This window comes from Leptonychotes weddellii, chromosome 10 (assembly GCF_054177405.1).
Source record: "Leptonychotes weddellii isolate Sample4059 chromosome 10, ASM5417740v2, whole genome shotgun sequence".
NCBI classification, from domain to species: Eukaryota; Metazoa; Chordata; class Mammalia; order Carnivora; family Phocidae; genus Leptonychotes; species Leptonychotes weddellii.
Genome location: NC_138378.1, coordinates 98,962,129 through 98,978,763, shown reverse-complemented (window position 1 = coordinate 98,978,763; position 16,635 = coordinate 98,962,129). Strand labels below are relative to the sequence as shown.

The 16,635-nt window shown below is 40.5% G+C and overlaps 1 protein-coding gene across 2 annotated transcripts in view; it reads left to right on the top strand.

The window, feature by feature from the left end:
- The window catches only part of RASGRP3 (RAS guanyl releasing protein 3), a 97,462-nt gene that overhangs the window by 54,274 nt on the left and 26,553 nt on the right, over positions 1–16,635 (top strand). Inside the window, exons 3-11 of one of the 2 annotated variants that reach the window (XM_081796955.1) lie at positions 1,733–1,865; positions 5,088–5,282; positions 6,310–6,412; positions 7,614–7,676; positions 8,251–8,382; positions 9,157–9,304; positions 10,772–10,945; positions 11,550–11,666; positions 14,217–14,492. In XM_081796955.1, the coding sequence (XP_081653081.1) occupies positions 5,213–5,282; positions 6,310–6,412; positions 7,614–7,676; positions 8,251–8,382; positions 9,157–9,304; positions 10,772–10,945; positions 11,550–11,666; positions 14,217–14,492 (1,083 nt within the window). In that variant the 5' untranslated portion in view covers positions 1,733–1,865; positions 5,088–5,212. Of the gene's footprint in view, positions 1–1,732; positions 1,866–5,087; positions 5,283–6,309; positions 6,413–7,613; positions 7,677–8,250; positions 8,383–9,156; positions 9,305–10,771; positions 10,946–11,549; positions 11,667–14,216; positions 14,493–16,635 lie in introns of those variants that run through there. The other variant, XM_081796954.1, reaches the window with a different exon arrangement.

Genomic DNA, 16,635 nt, shown 5'->3' with positions numbered 1-16,635 from the left:
GTATCTGCCATTAGGAGGGAAGAGTCTTTAAGGGTTTTTGTTAGTTTTTTTTGCAGTAGAGAGAATGCTATAGACAAGACTACCTTTGGAAGTTCTAATATGGCCAACATCATTTCAAAACTATTTATTGAATACTTACTAGATACAATATTTCACCTTATAAATCGTGCAGTCCTGGAGCCAGGAGCAACCTTTGCTGTCATTCTGGCATGCTTCCTAGACACCATCTGGGAATTAAGCCTACAACATCTCTGACAGTCATTACTTTACTTTGGCTTGAGAACTTTCGAGAATGAGATTGCATTGCTGATGAGGCCACCTGCCCTACTCCTAGAAGCTCTAATGTCACAATATTTTTTCTCCTGTTTCCTCTTCCTTCTCTAACTTAACATCTCTTTCCTGTCACTTCAATCATATGTCCTCTACTTCACCTAAGTCCTCAACTTAGAAACCCTTAAATACTGGAAGGGAAGAGATAGTGTGGGCAAAGGGAGATACCTTTCCTGAACACCTAGTGTTTTTGTTTTTGTTTTTAATTTTTTTTTAAGACTTTATTTGTCAGAGAGAGAGATGAGAGAGCGAGAGCACAAACAGGGGGAGCTGCAGGCAGAGGGAGAGGGAGAAGCAGGCTCCCTGCTGAGCAGGGAGCCCGATGCGGGACTTGATCCCAGGACCCTGGAATCATGACCTGAGCTGAAGGCAGACGCTTAACCGACTGAGCCACCCAGGCATCCCTGAACACCTAGTGTTTTAAAGGACATACAGTGGGTAGATTTTACGTTACCTCTGAAACTCCTTCAACAATCTAGTAAAGTAAGGAGCATTAATGGCATTTTACTCAGAGGTAACTAAAACTTTCCCCATTTGCTTATCTAATATGGAAATCCAATCCAAGATTCTGAGTCAAGAGACTGGGGTGCTAATTTATGTCTCTTAATGGACAGCTGCATGGAGTTGGCTCCTTTTTACTATTTCTAAAACTGGGAGTATAGTCCTTATTGTCCTAGGCAACCTCAGGAGGATTTTTTGAAGATAGAGGCTTTCATTAACATGAAAGCCTTTTTGCTGCCTGAATACATCATAGCCTTTGGAAATCACACCCAGTAGAACTCTATTGCCCTTTTGAAGTGAGAACTTCTCTCTTAGAAGTAATTCAAGCCCTGGGGAAATTTTGGCTTATTGTGTCCTTTTCAAACTTGTGAGAAAATGTGTGTGCTGGGGAGCAATAATTCTTCATTGCAGCCAGAGAGTACCTATCAACACTAAAGCAAGTCCCAAATCACTGGGAGACTGAACAACCTGGACTAAAATAACATTGACATTCATGTTGAGACAGTCAGGAGTGATTTAGAGTCAGAGTTTGATGATCACCACAACAAACTCTTCTAGAGATTTACTAACACTCCAAGGTCAGTGTTTGGAAATTCTTAATGAGTACTCCAATAATAGAAGTATATTTGGACCAAAATAGTATTTTACACTATGTGTATAAATTTTGATTTTGCCACATTTGCAGGATTTTAATAGGCTGAATTAAAAAAAAAACTACTTGATTTGAAAAATATCATGTTACCAAATAACTATTTTGAATATTTTTCTTTTTTTAATTGACTTTGTAGATGAAATTTAGACAAAAATCACTCAAGGGTTTTGGAAATGCTTTAGCACCATGAGCATTCTTTTGGGTTTCTATTATTTTAACTCTGGGGATTTCTTTACGTTCTTTTATCAGGTTCTCCAAAGTACTTATTATTCAAATTGGAGAAACTAGTTCTGCAGACTGCATCCCCAGCGCCTTTTCCAATGATGATAACTGCCTTTAAAATTCTTTCAGACCTGGAGATCTTTCAGGGTGAAACCAGTGGGTAAGTATTTCTTTAAACTATTGTAGATTATGTGAAAAGCTTGACAAGATAAATATGCCTAAGAAAACTAAAAGAAACATGCTATGATATTAATAAGAGTTGTCTTTGGATGATGAGATGATGGGTAACTTTTTTTCCCTTCCTTTTTCCTTACTGTCTTATTTTAAATGGAGAATATATATTGTTTTTTAAATTTATTTTTATGTTTATTTTTTTATTATTATGTTCAGTTAGCCACTTTATAGTACATCATTAGTTTTTGATGTAGTGTTCAGTGATTCATTAGTTACTTATAACACCCAGTGCTCATTATAGCACGTGCCCTCCTTAATACCCATCACCCTATATTGCTTTTATAATAAAGAAGCTTTACTGTTGAAAAAGCAGTTCTAGACACAATAATAGCCATACATATAAAATGAGACCTCAGGTACATGTGTAGGTGACAGAACGCTAAGCAGGGGCACAGACCCATCTCCTGATTGCAGAAACAGATTGTAACTGGATAGTCTGGCCCCCCTGGCTTTCACATGCTGGCTTCACTGCGGATCACAAATATAACTCCAAACATGGTGACAGGTCTTTGGTACCAGGTTATTTCCAACCCCTTATGGAAGGGTAATACCATCCTCAAGTAGAACAGCTGAATAATTTTGGTATTGACTTGAGACTCTAGTTTAGTTAATCTAGGCTGTTTGGTTCTAAGTAATATATTTACTCTTCAGTAACAAGTGTTAACAAGATAAAAAGTGTCTGTATAGACGTGAAGGGGAATCAGACTTGTCAATTGTCCAATCTTGACTTTTAATGGGATTGACAGAATTTACATTAGGGAAATAAGAGAAGTGCTGCCCCCAAAATGTCCTGGAAGAGATACCAAGTTCTTATTATGAATGCAGAAAGATCCTATCAAGTCTAGAAAGCTGGCAGGAACTTCTGTCCCAGCATGTTTACTAAACGCTGATTTAAATTGCTAAAACAAACTAAAACATTTATAGTACACGTGCATACAAATATATAGTTACTCAAAGGCAAACTTTTTACAGTTTTATATTTTATTCATTTCTTCATCAATTCACTAATTCATCAAATGCTTTTCTTAGTATCTTCTCTGTGAGGGACAAAATCTTTGGAGCTGGGGAGTACACCAGAGAAGAAAACACAAAAATCCCTGCATTCATAGAGCTTATGTTTATAGTGCTAGAGAGATTTCAAAACAAATAAACAAGTAAAATATATAGTATGTCATATGGGGAAAACTGTTATGAAGAAAAATAAATCCGGGAGGTGAGGTAGGGCATGCCAAGTAGGAGGTGAGTATGGGGAGAGAGGTCTTGTTGTTTTATTTTTTTAAATTTTTAGATTTTTTTTTTTAAGATTTTATTTATTTATTTAATTGACACACAGAGAGAGGGAACACAAGGCAGGGGGAGAGGGAGAGGGAGAAGCAGGCTTCCCGCTGAGCAGGGAGCCCGATGCGGGGCTTGATCCCAGGACCCTGGGATCATGACCTGAGCCGAAGGCAGATGCTTAACGACTGAGCCACCCAGGTGCCCCGGTCTTATTGTTTTAAATAGGGTGGTCAGGAAAAGCCTCACCGATTAGGTAACTTGGTGAAGAGATGTAAAAAGAGTTGGTTCCAGACATCTTTAATATTTCCCTTTCACAAATCATTTGAGTAGCAGAAGTGGGAGAGCCCTGATCCAGTGTTTCTGTTATTTTTTACCGCACATGGGAAATAATCCAACTTTTTATGCCTTGAGCATGGCACCTTCAGCACAAGAATATGGTTTTTACACAGAAATAATACATGGTAAAAAATTTTCCTTAAAGTTATATGCCTATTGCACAGACCCACTCAACTGTCACTCTTTGGGGTCTGATTGCACTAACACAACCATACACAGGAACATTAGCTTTTTTCCCCTATTCATTCATGTGTTTGCTTTCTGAAGTTGACTTTGAGCCTACTGAAGGCAGGGGTGGGACAATGATTTGTTCATCTTAGCAGCCTCAGTGCTTAGCCCGGTGCCTGGCATTTGTCGGGTCCTCAATGCTTACCAGTTGAATAATCACATTTTGAAAGTAAAATAGACATTGATTTCAAACAGCTTAAGAGATTCATGCCCAGTGGCCACATTTACCTATTAAACTGCCCAAAGTAGATAACTGTCTTACATCATGATGACCTCTGACCTTCTTTAGGCCCTATATGGAGCTGCCACGAGGACTCTGTAAAACAAAGTGATGGTGTTTCCAACAGCAGTACGTCCAGTATGAGGAACTTTAAGAGGTTTCTAATCCCCATTTTTCCCATGACAGTGCTGTAACATGGGACCTCTGTCATACCCACATATTTCTTCTACCTAGGTGACAGATCATTTGGCTAGGTTCTCTTTCTGACTAGATTAGGGGACAAAATTATGACAGTTTATGATATCCATACTTGAGAGAGCAATGAAAGGGGGCAAAGGAAACTAAAAGCTTTATTTTACAGTGGAGTCCTGATTCTAGACCTTACTAATTGTGTGGTTTTAGACTAGTTGCTGCATCTCTGCAAATCCATGACCTCATCTGTAAACTGGGAGTAATAATTACTATCGTTTGGAAGCACTGTTATGAAGTATCATTGTGTTGATCATAACAGTATTATTATGAAGGTTAAGTTGGATAATATATAAAGCATTTGGTAGAGTGCCTGGTACGTGATGTGAGTGTTCAGTAGGTTTTTGTTAATACTTTCACTACTACTATTAATGTTACTATTAGAGAAATCAGGCAAGTAAGATTTTTTAAATCAGTTGTTGAATGTTTATATGATCATTGAGGATGATGCTCATCAATATATTTGCACTTCAAAATTTACCTCCTTCTATATACTTGTAATAATATTAAACCAAGTAACATTTATAATATTCTTGAATGTCTCTCTTATCACTTAAGAATATGAAGAAAACATAAGATATTATATTAAAAAAATGTCAGCTGCAAAATGGAATGGTATCTCACAGAACATTTCTGTGGTTCTGGAGTGCCCTATATGCTAAGGAGCACTTTAGCAGGCATTTTACCATCATGGTGGTTGACATAATCTCTGTCACTCTGAGACTTTTCTTGGGGAAAGATACAGTCAATGGAAGTCCTTATCTTTTTAGGTGGAAAAGTAATGCCTTAATGAGGTCTGAACTCTAATCTGATAACTTTCATTTCTTGTTTCCTTAGAGTCTTGAAGTATGACTAAGGACAGAAACCAGTAGCAGCACAGACATCACCAAGTTGTGTGATTATGGAGATGGTCTACCTGATGCTGAAAATGTATCTAGTTTTTTGACAACGGCTAAATAACCATGGGGTCAAGCGGGCTTGGAAAAGCAGCAACATTAGATGAACTGTTGAGCACGTGCATTGAGATGTTTGGTATGAGCCTTTTCTCCCTGTGATATAGCTTGATACTCTCACTTCTCCCTATTCAGATGTGAGTGTTGCTGTGGAACAGAATTCAGTCTCCATCTTTGGCATTTAAGTCCTTTTTGATTGACCCCAATCTATCGCCCTAGTAACACTGCCCTGTGCATTTCCTTCCCTTTAATGCCCACAGCTAATATGCCAGCCATACTGTCCACTTAATGTTTCTGGAACATCCCCTGCATCTTTCTACCTCTGTGCCTTCACTGAAATTCTGCTTCAGGGCTCAGCTCAGGTGCTGTTTCAGATGTTCATTATACCATTCCTAATCTCTGCTGTCAGGAATGCTGATTGCTTCCTCCCACAGCCCTTTGTGACTTTCCCATGGTGCTATGATCATTTCTCGGTCTTTTGGATCACAGAAGTGTGGATAGCACAGTCTGCTGCATTCTAATTTGCATATATGTCTTGTATCTCCTACTAGGTTACAGACTTTACAGCTATGTGCTTTTTCATGTTGTTTACATATCCACCTCAGCATTTCAGATTATTCTTTGTACAAATGGAGTCACATTTGTACAAAACAAATGGAGTCATATTTGTACAAAACAAATGGAGTTGTTTTTTTAATTGTTTTTTAAATTGATCATTACAGGAGGAGTTAGACCAGAGTAGGGTGGCCAGATAAAATACAGGATGATCAGTTAAATTTGAATTTCAGATAAAGTTTATTTTTAGTGTAAGCATGTCCTAAATAATGCATGGGTCATACTTATACTAAAAAATTATTTGTTGTTTACCTTAATTCAGATTACCTAAGTGTCCTGTATTTCTGTTTGCTAAATCTGGTAGTCCACCAGAGGGTGGGTGAAACCCCACATCCACTTAACTTGTAAGAAAGTACCAATGGAAAGAGGAGGAAAACAATAATTGGGTCTACAAGAAATTTTTGACACTAATGTTTCTCTACTGTTATTAGAAAAAGAGAAGAGTAGTACTGTTGTCTCCTCACCCCTCATTTTATTTTATTTTTTAACAGATGACAATGGAGAGCTGAATAATAGTTATTTGCCAAGAATAGTTCTACTGATGCACCGATGGTATTTATCTTCCACTGAATTGGCAGAAAAACTTCTCTGCATATATCTTTTCAACTACCGTGTAACTTCTACAATCATAAATCAAGTTCTGTATTTAGATAGAGCGTCTAACAAAAGCCAGTAAATTAAGATGAATAAATAGTCTTTAGTCAGTTATCCAGCTGTTTTGTGGATATCTATAGATGTCTAGACAAGACATCTGGATGATGGACCAAACAGTTGACTATCCATCTGGATGTTTTGGCTCTACTTAAAAATAATCACTAGATATAAAATGAAACAGAAGCTATAGGCTGAATGCTTCTAACTTGACTTAAACATTTCTGCTGTTAGTACAATGAAAGAATAGTCAACACTGATTCCAGACCTAATTTATTCCTTTTAGGATAGCAAAATGATGGACGTAGAGGATACAGTTTAGACACATGGAAATGCCAGCCAAAATAATAGGATCTGGCTCAGGCACAGACACCACCTGAGTTTTCACATCTTTCCTTGCTTACAAGACACAAAGAACATTCTAGCAAGTTTATTGCGATTTGTTGGTTGATCTTAATTTCAGATTTCCTTCTGATATAAAAGCAAAAAAAAAATAGTAGAAACTCCAATTTTATAATAAGGGCTTTTAGCAGTCTACCACTTTTGAACACACAGCAGTCCTGAAAGGTGGTTGAAAGCTGAATGGTCCAAAATGAAAAAACAGTCTCAGATTTATAAGGATGTTTTTTTCCCGGAGATCTAATGTTTATTATGTAATCACTAATATTGGTTCCTACAGTCTCGGCCTACTTCAAGCCCAGGGGACCTTGCAGATGACTGGGAAGACTTACAGGGTAGGAGGAGCCTGAAAGGCAGAGGGTCTGTCAAATGATTCTGAGGGTCACGTGGGCGTCCATCTGCTCATTGCAAGCTTCCTCCCCTTCCTACTTCTTCCCTCCGTCCTCCCTACAACCTCAGGGCAGAAGGGGATGCAGAAAGGGTAAGGGGACATTAACCCTGAACAGAGGTCCCTGAAAGTGAGCAAGATCCTAGTCCCCAGATCTCAATATTGAGGGGTAGTGTGTAGATGACAATTATTCAGTGCTGACATCGTCAGAGCCCATTGTCTTCCCATTTGAATGTCCACATAACCCAAATGTCCCCAGGATGGCCTTCTTATTAGGAATTCATCTAAATTGGTCAAACAGCTGCAGGTGTGGGCAAAGGAAACAAGGTGCAGGGATTTTTTCTTTAACTAGTGTACGTATCGAGATGCCAGTGGAGAAAGCTGTGATGAATTTCGGTTAAAGATCTGCTACTTCATGAGGTAAATATACATGTAATTGTCTTGTAGGGTATGGTTCTGGAATTGTTGACAATTTCTTTCTGCCCAGACAGTAGACCTAGTCTGGCAATAGAATTGACTCAGATTCCCCCCTTTATTGATTTTATTTAAATTGGCCTTCCTCTCTTCCTGGGAGTAGAATTTATCTTTCTTTTAGAGACCAAGCAGTAGCAAATGTGCTTAGGGAATGAAACTAGCTCTTGGAAAGAGTAAATTCATTTTATCTTTCTATTTCCCCACCATAAGCTTTCCCATCTAGTTGCCATAAGTTGGGGGAAGGGTTTGATTTCGGCTGTGGTTCAGCACTTAGATGCGAGCCCAGATGTTCAGGACTTAGGGTCAGAAAGAGAGGCTCAGAGTGGGAGTGGTAGACTTGGGTCCTTGATTGAAGGAGGGAAGAGTGAGACCCCACGTCATCGGTGGGGAATAGGAGATTGCTAATTTGGGGTATGGTCCTGGGTTCATTGTTAAACGTAATCTGTAAAATGATACAATAGTCTCCATAAAGGTCTAGCTTGAAATCTTCTCTTCATCAAAAATACTTGATGCCTTTCAGGTACTGGATTCTCAAGTTTCCTGCAGAGTTTAATTTGGACCTTGGTTTGATCCGTATGACTGAAGAGTTCCGGGAAGTAACTAGTCAACTAGGGTATGAAAAGCACATCAGCCTCATCGACATATCCAGCATGTAAGAGTGGCACACGTTTCTTTCGACATGATGAGCGCACTGTTTGGGGGAGAGAGTAGTGATGGCCCTGTTGGTGAACTCAGTTACTAGGAACTCAGTGCTAATGAGACTAGCGTTTTATATCTACTAGGTAACTTTGCACAGAGAAAACTATTTAATGACCCTAAGAATGGTTATACCATCTTGCAAAGATAAGCTCTTGTGTCCTGGGCATTCATACTCTAGTCCTTTTTCCTAGGATACTTCTTCAAGAATCTTGATCAACAGTGCATGATCCAGGAATCACCAGGGATGTTGTTAAAAATAGAGATTATTCAGGTTCATTCCTGGTAAATTAGAATCTCTGGCAGTGAGGTCAGATCTCTCTATATCACGAGTTTTTCAGATAATCCGTATGTTGCTGTGGTGTGAGAACCAACTTCGGGTGGCTTTCATGTGCCTTAAATCACCATCCTATATATTGATAATCTGCCAAATTTATAGACCTAACCCTGACCTCTCCCCTATGATCCCAACCTCACCGGTCATAAGAAAGAGAAAGTAAGAGATTCTTGATGGATCAGTGCAAACCCACCCTGTCTGGAAAAACAACTCACAATTTCTGTTCTATTGGCAGTGGGTCAGTGGTTTTCTCTTCAGATATGAAGGACAGGGCGTGTATTTTGCACAAGCTTCTGGAAGCAGGCCAAGAGTTACAGAGTCAGTAGGTTAATAACTTCCATTGAATGAAATGGCCTTTCAGCACATTGACCAGACTCACTGTTTCTTTTATAGTCCTTCCTATGACTGGATGAGAAGAGTCACACAGAGGAAAAAAGTATCCAAGAAGGGAAAAGCCTGTCTGCTGTTTGACCATCTGGAGCCCATTGAATTGGCTGAGCACCTCACTTTTCTGGAGCATAAATCTTTTAGAAGGATCTCAGTAAGAAACTGATGTATATTCTTCCAAGGATAACAACCACCAGGCCAACTTTCCCAAGAGCTGCGTTTTCATACCCTGAAGTGTTGGCAGCCTTTGTCATTGTGCTCTATTGGAAAAGTGCCCTGAATTCACAGGAACAATCCCTTTTAACCAAAGATAAATATTATCCTGTCTTTATTTTATGGCTTAGGAGCTATATATCTGTCGCTATTTTCAATGTCTCCTTTCATAGGATTAAAGCATGATTTTCTAAATACTCAGTGGAGATTTAACCATTCAAGGTTTATGGAGCTCCACTGACTTTTCCCAAGTGACCATGTTTTGCTAGGCCTTTCATTTGAGGGACAAAATCTTTATTTAGGTTGGGATTTGTATAAATGCTTAATTATGGGTGTAGGTTGAAAATAAGAATTGTAGGCTTTGATGAGAATCTCATATTAGGTTGTTTCTTTCCCAGGAACGGAGATCCTGAATTAAACTTTTCTTTCCTACTCTGTTGTGATAGCGTTTCTTCTCCACCCCCTTTCTCTTGCTCCTGACTATGGTCTCATGTCTCTTCCTAGCCACCTACTCACTATCCACTTGTTAGGATAATATTTCTGCAATGGCTCATAATCAGCCTTTGTCTTACCAAGCTCTGGGGCAGTCATTCTTCCTCCTTCTTTTCCAAGATGCCAGGGAATTAAGTATATTATTACTTGCAAAGAAGAACATGAAGTTAGAAGTATGGATTTCTGAAAGACAGATTCTTTTCAATAAATAATCCTATTGGAGAGGGCCTTCATGGTTCTCCACCAGCAGGCCATGAAAAGGAACCCCCTGCACTGTTTATATGATGGAAAGCTCATATGTATTTGATGAAATCCATGCTGACTTCCTGAGAAGGTGTCTGTTTTGCTAAGGAGCTACCTTACTTCAACTACTGTTTCTTTTTTTTTTCTTGAAAAAACTTTACAAAATTATTCTGACTTGAAATCATTATATTCATATTCATTTCCTTTTCTTTAATGTATGCCATTGTATCTCAAACTTGCCTGACCATTGGAATCACCAGTAGTGACTGAAAAATGGAGATTCTTAGATTCTTCCTCTGGAGAGATTGATCCCGTTAGGTCTCAAGTGTTCCCAGAAACCAATAGGTTAAAACACAAATGCCCCAGGTGGATCTTACGATCCAGCAAATTTGGGACTCACTGGAATGTGACTTCGAATCTTGTCCCTCCCCACTCCACCCCTGACACTGTGATGTGTAAGTGTGTGTCTGTGTATGGGGGAGTGAAACACAGCAAAACAATATATTAAGGGTACCTGTATATTCAAATGTGTAAGATGCCATTATAAATGTGAAATGAAAGAAATCATTATGTTGTTATGAAACAGTATTTCACATCTTCCATGCAACATTCTAATTTCTGATTTTGCAAAGACTCCATTTTAATTCAGAGTCTCTGAATCTTCCTTTACTAGTTCACTGATTACCAAAGCTATGTCATCCATGGCTGCCTGGAGAATAACCCAACCTTGGAGAGATCTATTGCTTTATTTAATGGAATCTCTAAGTGGGTCCAGTTGATGGTTCTTAGCAAACCAACCCCCCAGCAAAGGGCAGAAGTCATTACAAAGTTTATCAATGTTGCCAAGGTATGTATGTCTGGGAGTTAGATGGGGGTTCTTCTTTTTTTTTTTTTAGGATTTTATTTATTTATTTGTCAGAGAGAGGTAGGAGGGAAACACAAGTAGGGGGCAGCTGCAGAAAGAGGGAGAAGCAGGCTCCCCGCTGAGCAAGGAGCCCAATTCAGAACTTGATCCCAGGACCGCAGGATCATGACCTGAGGCGAAGGCAGATGCTTAACCGACTGAGCCACCAAGGCGTCCCTTAGACAGGGTTCTTAAAGGAATCTAGATGGTCCTTCACTCTAGGGAAAAGTTGTTGAAGAAATTTGGGGTTCACAATATAAAGGACAATTAAAGTATTCATAATATCTAGTGAACAACTCATACTGCTATCATGCAAGAAGATTGCTTTTAATCGGCAATACTTAGAAGCATTTATGATAACTGTTTTTTTTGTAAAATGATTAGTATGTTTTTCTGGTGGATTGCATTTGTGCTTCATTTTAAATTGATAATGTTTTTCTTAGATCCTTGTTATTGAAATTGTGCATGCATTCACCTGTAATCCAGAAAGACCAGAATAATTGAAAAATTGTTGCCAAGTATTGATGTTAACATTTTTGTATTGCAGAAGCTCCTCCAGCTCAAAAATTTTAACACTCTAATGGCAGTGGTGGGAGGCCTTAGTCATAGCTCCATTTCACGCCTCAAGGAGACCCATTCTCATCTTTCTTCAGAAGTTACAAAGGTACAGTGGATTAGATCCTAGTCCCAAGTGAAAAAGTCATCTGTAAATTGTTTAGGGATAGGATGCTTCTAACAAATGTCACTCACAGGGGGAAAGTGTTCTTCTTAGGCAATTATTGGTTACACATGGAGAATTCAGTAGGAAGGGAGTAGGCACACTGCCTGGAAAACCAGACTGGAAGTGGTGGCAAGTGTCCCAATAGGAAGGACTTGAATACAATTAACGTATTGCAGGTGTGAGTACTCAACAAGTCTGCATTTGGTGCTATGTGATACGCTCTGTGACACACCCAGGGGGTGCAAGACAAATAAGACAAATCATTCCTACCCTGCCCTCCTCAAAGGAAGTCATTGAACACCTGCTCTCTTCAAAGCACTGTGTTTGGCACAGTTAAAGAGACAAAGGAAGAGGGAGATGTAGACCTTGTCCAGAAATCCCTCAGATTTATAGGTGAGTTTTCAGGAACAAAAATCTATTTTTTTAAAAAACAATGATCATTTCCCAAACTGAGCTTTTTCTGCCATATCTGTTTCCAGACCATAATAATAAGAGTTTTCCTTATTGAGTGAAAAAGAACATTTCATCCTTATGAAAAGAGTTCCTTATAAGCATGGAGTTTGCTGTATCAGTAAGGATACTTTTCAGCTATCAGTTGAAAAAAATCTGGAAATTGCTGAAACAGCAAGGGAATGGGCCATCTCACATACCTGTAAGTCCAGAGGCAGGGCCAGATCCAAGCATGGTCTTATCAGAGCTCTTGGCTCAGTGGCTCTGTCTTCCTTGGAGGATCAGGTTTTTGTTTGTTTCATTAGACTGGCTTCCTTCCTGATTGGACCATCTGCAGCAGCAGGAAAATGATGCTCTCTTGTTTTGTTTTTGTTTTTTTTCTTTAAGATTTTATTTATTTATTTGTCAGAGAGAGAGAGAGAGAGAGAAAGAACACAAGCAGGGGGAGCAGCAGGCAGAGGGAGAAGCAGGCTCCCTGCTGAGCAAGGAGCCTGATGCGGGGCTCGATCCCAGGACCCCGGGATCATGACCTGAGCTGAAGGCAGACACTTAAGGGACTGAGCTACCCAGGCGCCCCATAAATGATGCTCTCTTGCTCATGAAAATTGGAGATAGGGGAAAAAATCTCTTCAGCCCTGCCCTCATGGAACGAAAGACCTTCTTTTTAGGCAGATTCGCCCACCTCAAGTCACATGCTCACCACTGGGCCAATAACAGTTGCTAGAGGAATATAATGTACTGATTGGCTTAGGTCTGTGTTCCTGAACCAATCACAAACTAAAGGGATAGAATTATGATGATGGTAAATCAGAACCCATCCTTGGACCTGGGAATGGAGGCAGCTCCATCTGAGTCACATGGGATGCTTGGAGAAAGTATAGCGCCCTCGAAATTGAGGTCTGGTTGCTGTTAGGCAACTAAAAATAAACAGAAGGATATAAGCCAAGATGCACAGCTGCCCGACCTAAAACACTCATTCTAAGTGTAACGGGGCTCGTTATCTAAGTGTCTTATTTTCCTTTAGTTTTGTACTGAATTTCAAGTAAAGAGCAAAACACATTTTACATGTTGTAAAGAGTAAGAATTCAGTAGGGGCTCTTAGAGGCTTGGAACCACCAGTGTATCTTTGAAAATTATTTGAACTCTTTCTTACAGAAAAGGAAACTGAGGCCCTTCAAAATGAAGTTGCTTGCTCAAGGTTGTGCTTCTAGTTAGTAGCAGAGTCCCAGACCATAGCTATCTCACACCTCAGTGTGGCTTTTCCTACCCCATCCCATCCCAGATTAACCTTCAAGTAATACCATGAAGGCAACTTTCTTAGAACAACTAGGACACTATGTTAAAAAAAAAAAAAGAAGAAGAAGATAATAGGAAGGGAAAAATGAAGGGGGGGAAATCGGAGGGGTTGACGAACCATGAGAGACGATGGACTCTGAAAAACAAACTGAGAGTTCTAGAGGGGAAGGGGTGGGGTGATGGGTTAGCCTGGTGATGGGTATTAAAGAGGGCACGTATTGCATGGAGCACTGGGTGTTATACGCAAACAACAAATCATGGAACACTACATCAAAAACTAATGATGTAATGTATGGTGATTAACATAACATAATAAAATTTAAAAAAATAAAATAAAGGCAAAATAAAAAAACAAAAAAATTTAAAAAAAGAACAACTAGGACACTGTAATATACTACATACTATATTTTAATAGGATACATGCTTATATTTGTGGACTGTAATATTTCCATGAATTGCAAAATACTTACGGCTATTTGAAGCTATTTTACATCCCGAGAGCGCTAGCAGGCAGGAAGAGGTGCAGGCGGTTTCTGCTCAGCAGGAGACTAGAACAGGCTGCCCCACTCGTAGCCAGGCCCAGTACATTTTTCTAATTTTCTTTTTCCAGGTTAATATTTCCCTGCATCAGTGTTGGTGCAATCGATACTTCTCTCAGTGGCTGAGGAATGTCCTAGCCGCCCAGGGCAGGGCCTGGGGGTGGGCGGAAAGGAAGACTGAAACCTCTGCTTTTCCATCTGTTCTCAGAACTGGCATGAAATGACAGAGTTGGTCTCCTCCAGCGGTAATTACTGCTGCTACCGCAGGGCCTTTGCTGACTGTGAGGGCTTCAAGATCCCCATCCTCGGCGTGCACTTGAAAGACTTGATAGCGGTCCATGTCATTTTCCCAGACTGGACGGAGGACAACAAAGTGAACATTGTAAAAATGCACCAGCTCTCCGTGACCCTCAGTGAACTGGTGTCCCTGCAGAATGCCTCCCACCACTTAGAACCCAACATGGATCTGATCAACCTACTCACGGTGAGTTCAAGGGACCGGGGTTTGTGCTAAGGGCCCTTGCGTGCCTCCCTGCACGGGGGGTGCAGGAACATCCGGGACAGTCATTCACCAGGTTGTGTGCAGGGCCAGCAGACCGGGAGAGATCTGCAGGGGTGGGTGAGGGGAGAGGAGCCCAGCCCTATAAGCAGCATGAATTGAGACTATAATCTTGGGACCAAGAAATTTTCCGTTGTCTGGAGGAGCCTAATCAGCACCCCTATAGCTCTACATCCAGAGCTCTTAGAGAGGCCCTCCAGCTCTCAGCCCCTCCCTCTCCCTCATCACACCTGTCTAGTTCATCACCTCCCTCTACATGGCCTCCTCTCGTCTGCTTCCCTTTGCCCTCCCTGCGCAACTGTAGCTGGAATCTGGGGTAATGTCAGGACCTCCTCTGTCATCTCCCTGCCCCCATGGCCAATCTCCCCAAAGCCGCCTGGCATTCGAGGCCCTTCCAGACTCATTGTCTATCTAGACTGTTTTGTCATCACCTGATCCCACATCACACTTGCCTTTGAGGAACGTTGGACTTTCCACTGTGAACCGTGGCCTTCTGCTTCCTGGCCTTTGCCCTTTCTTGGAAAATCCCTTCCCCTACCCACCCCTGTGACTAGCTCACATTCAAAAGCCTCTGTCTTTCTGGAGCATTCTCTGTTCCTCTCCAGAGCAGTAACACATCTGTCACATGTGTGGCTTTTGCCATTTATACTTTCTTAACCATAGGAGGTATCACTTTGTAATAGATTTTTTTTTCCTGTTTACCTGACTTACACATCCCATAGCCCCAGCACCTCTCATGGTACCTGGCATATTTAGGAGCTCAACAGATGAATTGAACACTGTATTTCGGAACGAAGTGGGTCAGACAGAAGACATTCATCTAGCATTCATATTTTTTTGTCATTTGTGGCTGGTCTCCAGGTGCTAGGGCTTTTAGACCCAACAGGTGTAGAGAAGAAAACCTTCCCCATTGGCGGCTGCTTTGTTTGGGGGGAGGAGGCATAACCAAATTCTTTCACCCTTGTTTAACAAATGGAGAAGCAACTTCCCAGTTTGGATTTATAACACTGAAGCATCTGACACTTGGCTGCAATATTCAGTTGACTATTTTCCTTTAATGGCCATGGAAAATGAAAACAATAACACTTCTGAAGCTCTGAGAGCGTGAATCCCCTAGGACTGCTACCCTGGAGTAAGAGTGTTGGTTCCTAGACCTTTTCACAAACTATTCCTAGAGCACATAATTGTTTACCAAAAAACAGAACCCCTGAAATGTATGTAGTAATGGAAGCCGCACCTTGATATAAAGTGGAAGTGGCCAACACCCAGAAACATGAATCTCTTGGGGCTGAGTTTGTATGATAAACAGTAAACACACAGACATTCTCTATTAGGGGGAAAAAAAACCCTCACAATAAACCAGGCACCTGCATTTATTAATCATTTGCCATGTAAATCTGTTTCCATGAATAAGTGACCAGAGTTGCAGCCCCCATCAGACTGCAAACCCACAGGCCCAGGTGATGTCTGCAGAGCGGCCTGAGTTCCCCACGTCTGTGTGCAGGCTGTCCTTACCATGTGGAGGAGAGCGTCGCAGAGCAGGTGCCCATGCTCAGGCATTTTCTCATCCACACAAAAGATAGGGTTGGAGGAGGGGAATGGATTTTGAGTCATGAATGCAGCAAGCACCATAATGACAGATATTTAGAAGGTATCAAAAGATTTTGAATGAAATTTTTTGGGTGCCAATGGAAAATTTGAACTCTAGAAATAAAGATTAAGCTTTTTTTTTTTTTTTGCCTGGAAGGAAAGAAAAAAGGAAGAGGATGCCAGTCTCTCTCTCTTTCTCTCTCTCATATTAAAGGAGAATATAGAAGCCACCAAACACCATATTTAGGAAGAGCAATGTTATCTAGTGTACTGCAGTGACCAGAATCCTAGGTGGGAGATCTAGCTCTTAGCTCTATGTGTGCAGTTACTTAGTTTTGTCTCCTTGCTAACTGGACTTGACTCTGGACTTTTCATAAAGGGTTTTGTGCTCATTTGTGAGATCTCTTCCAGCTCTAAACTTCTGTGATTCTAAATACAAGGACTGGTGGAACCTTGAGAATAAGGAAGTTCGTGTCAG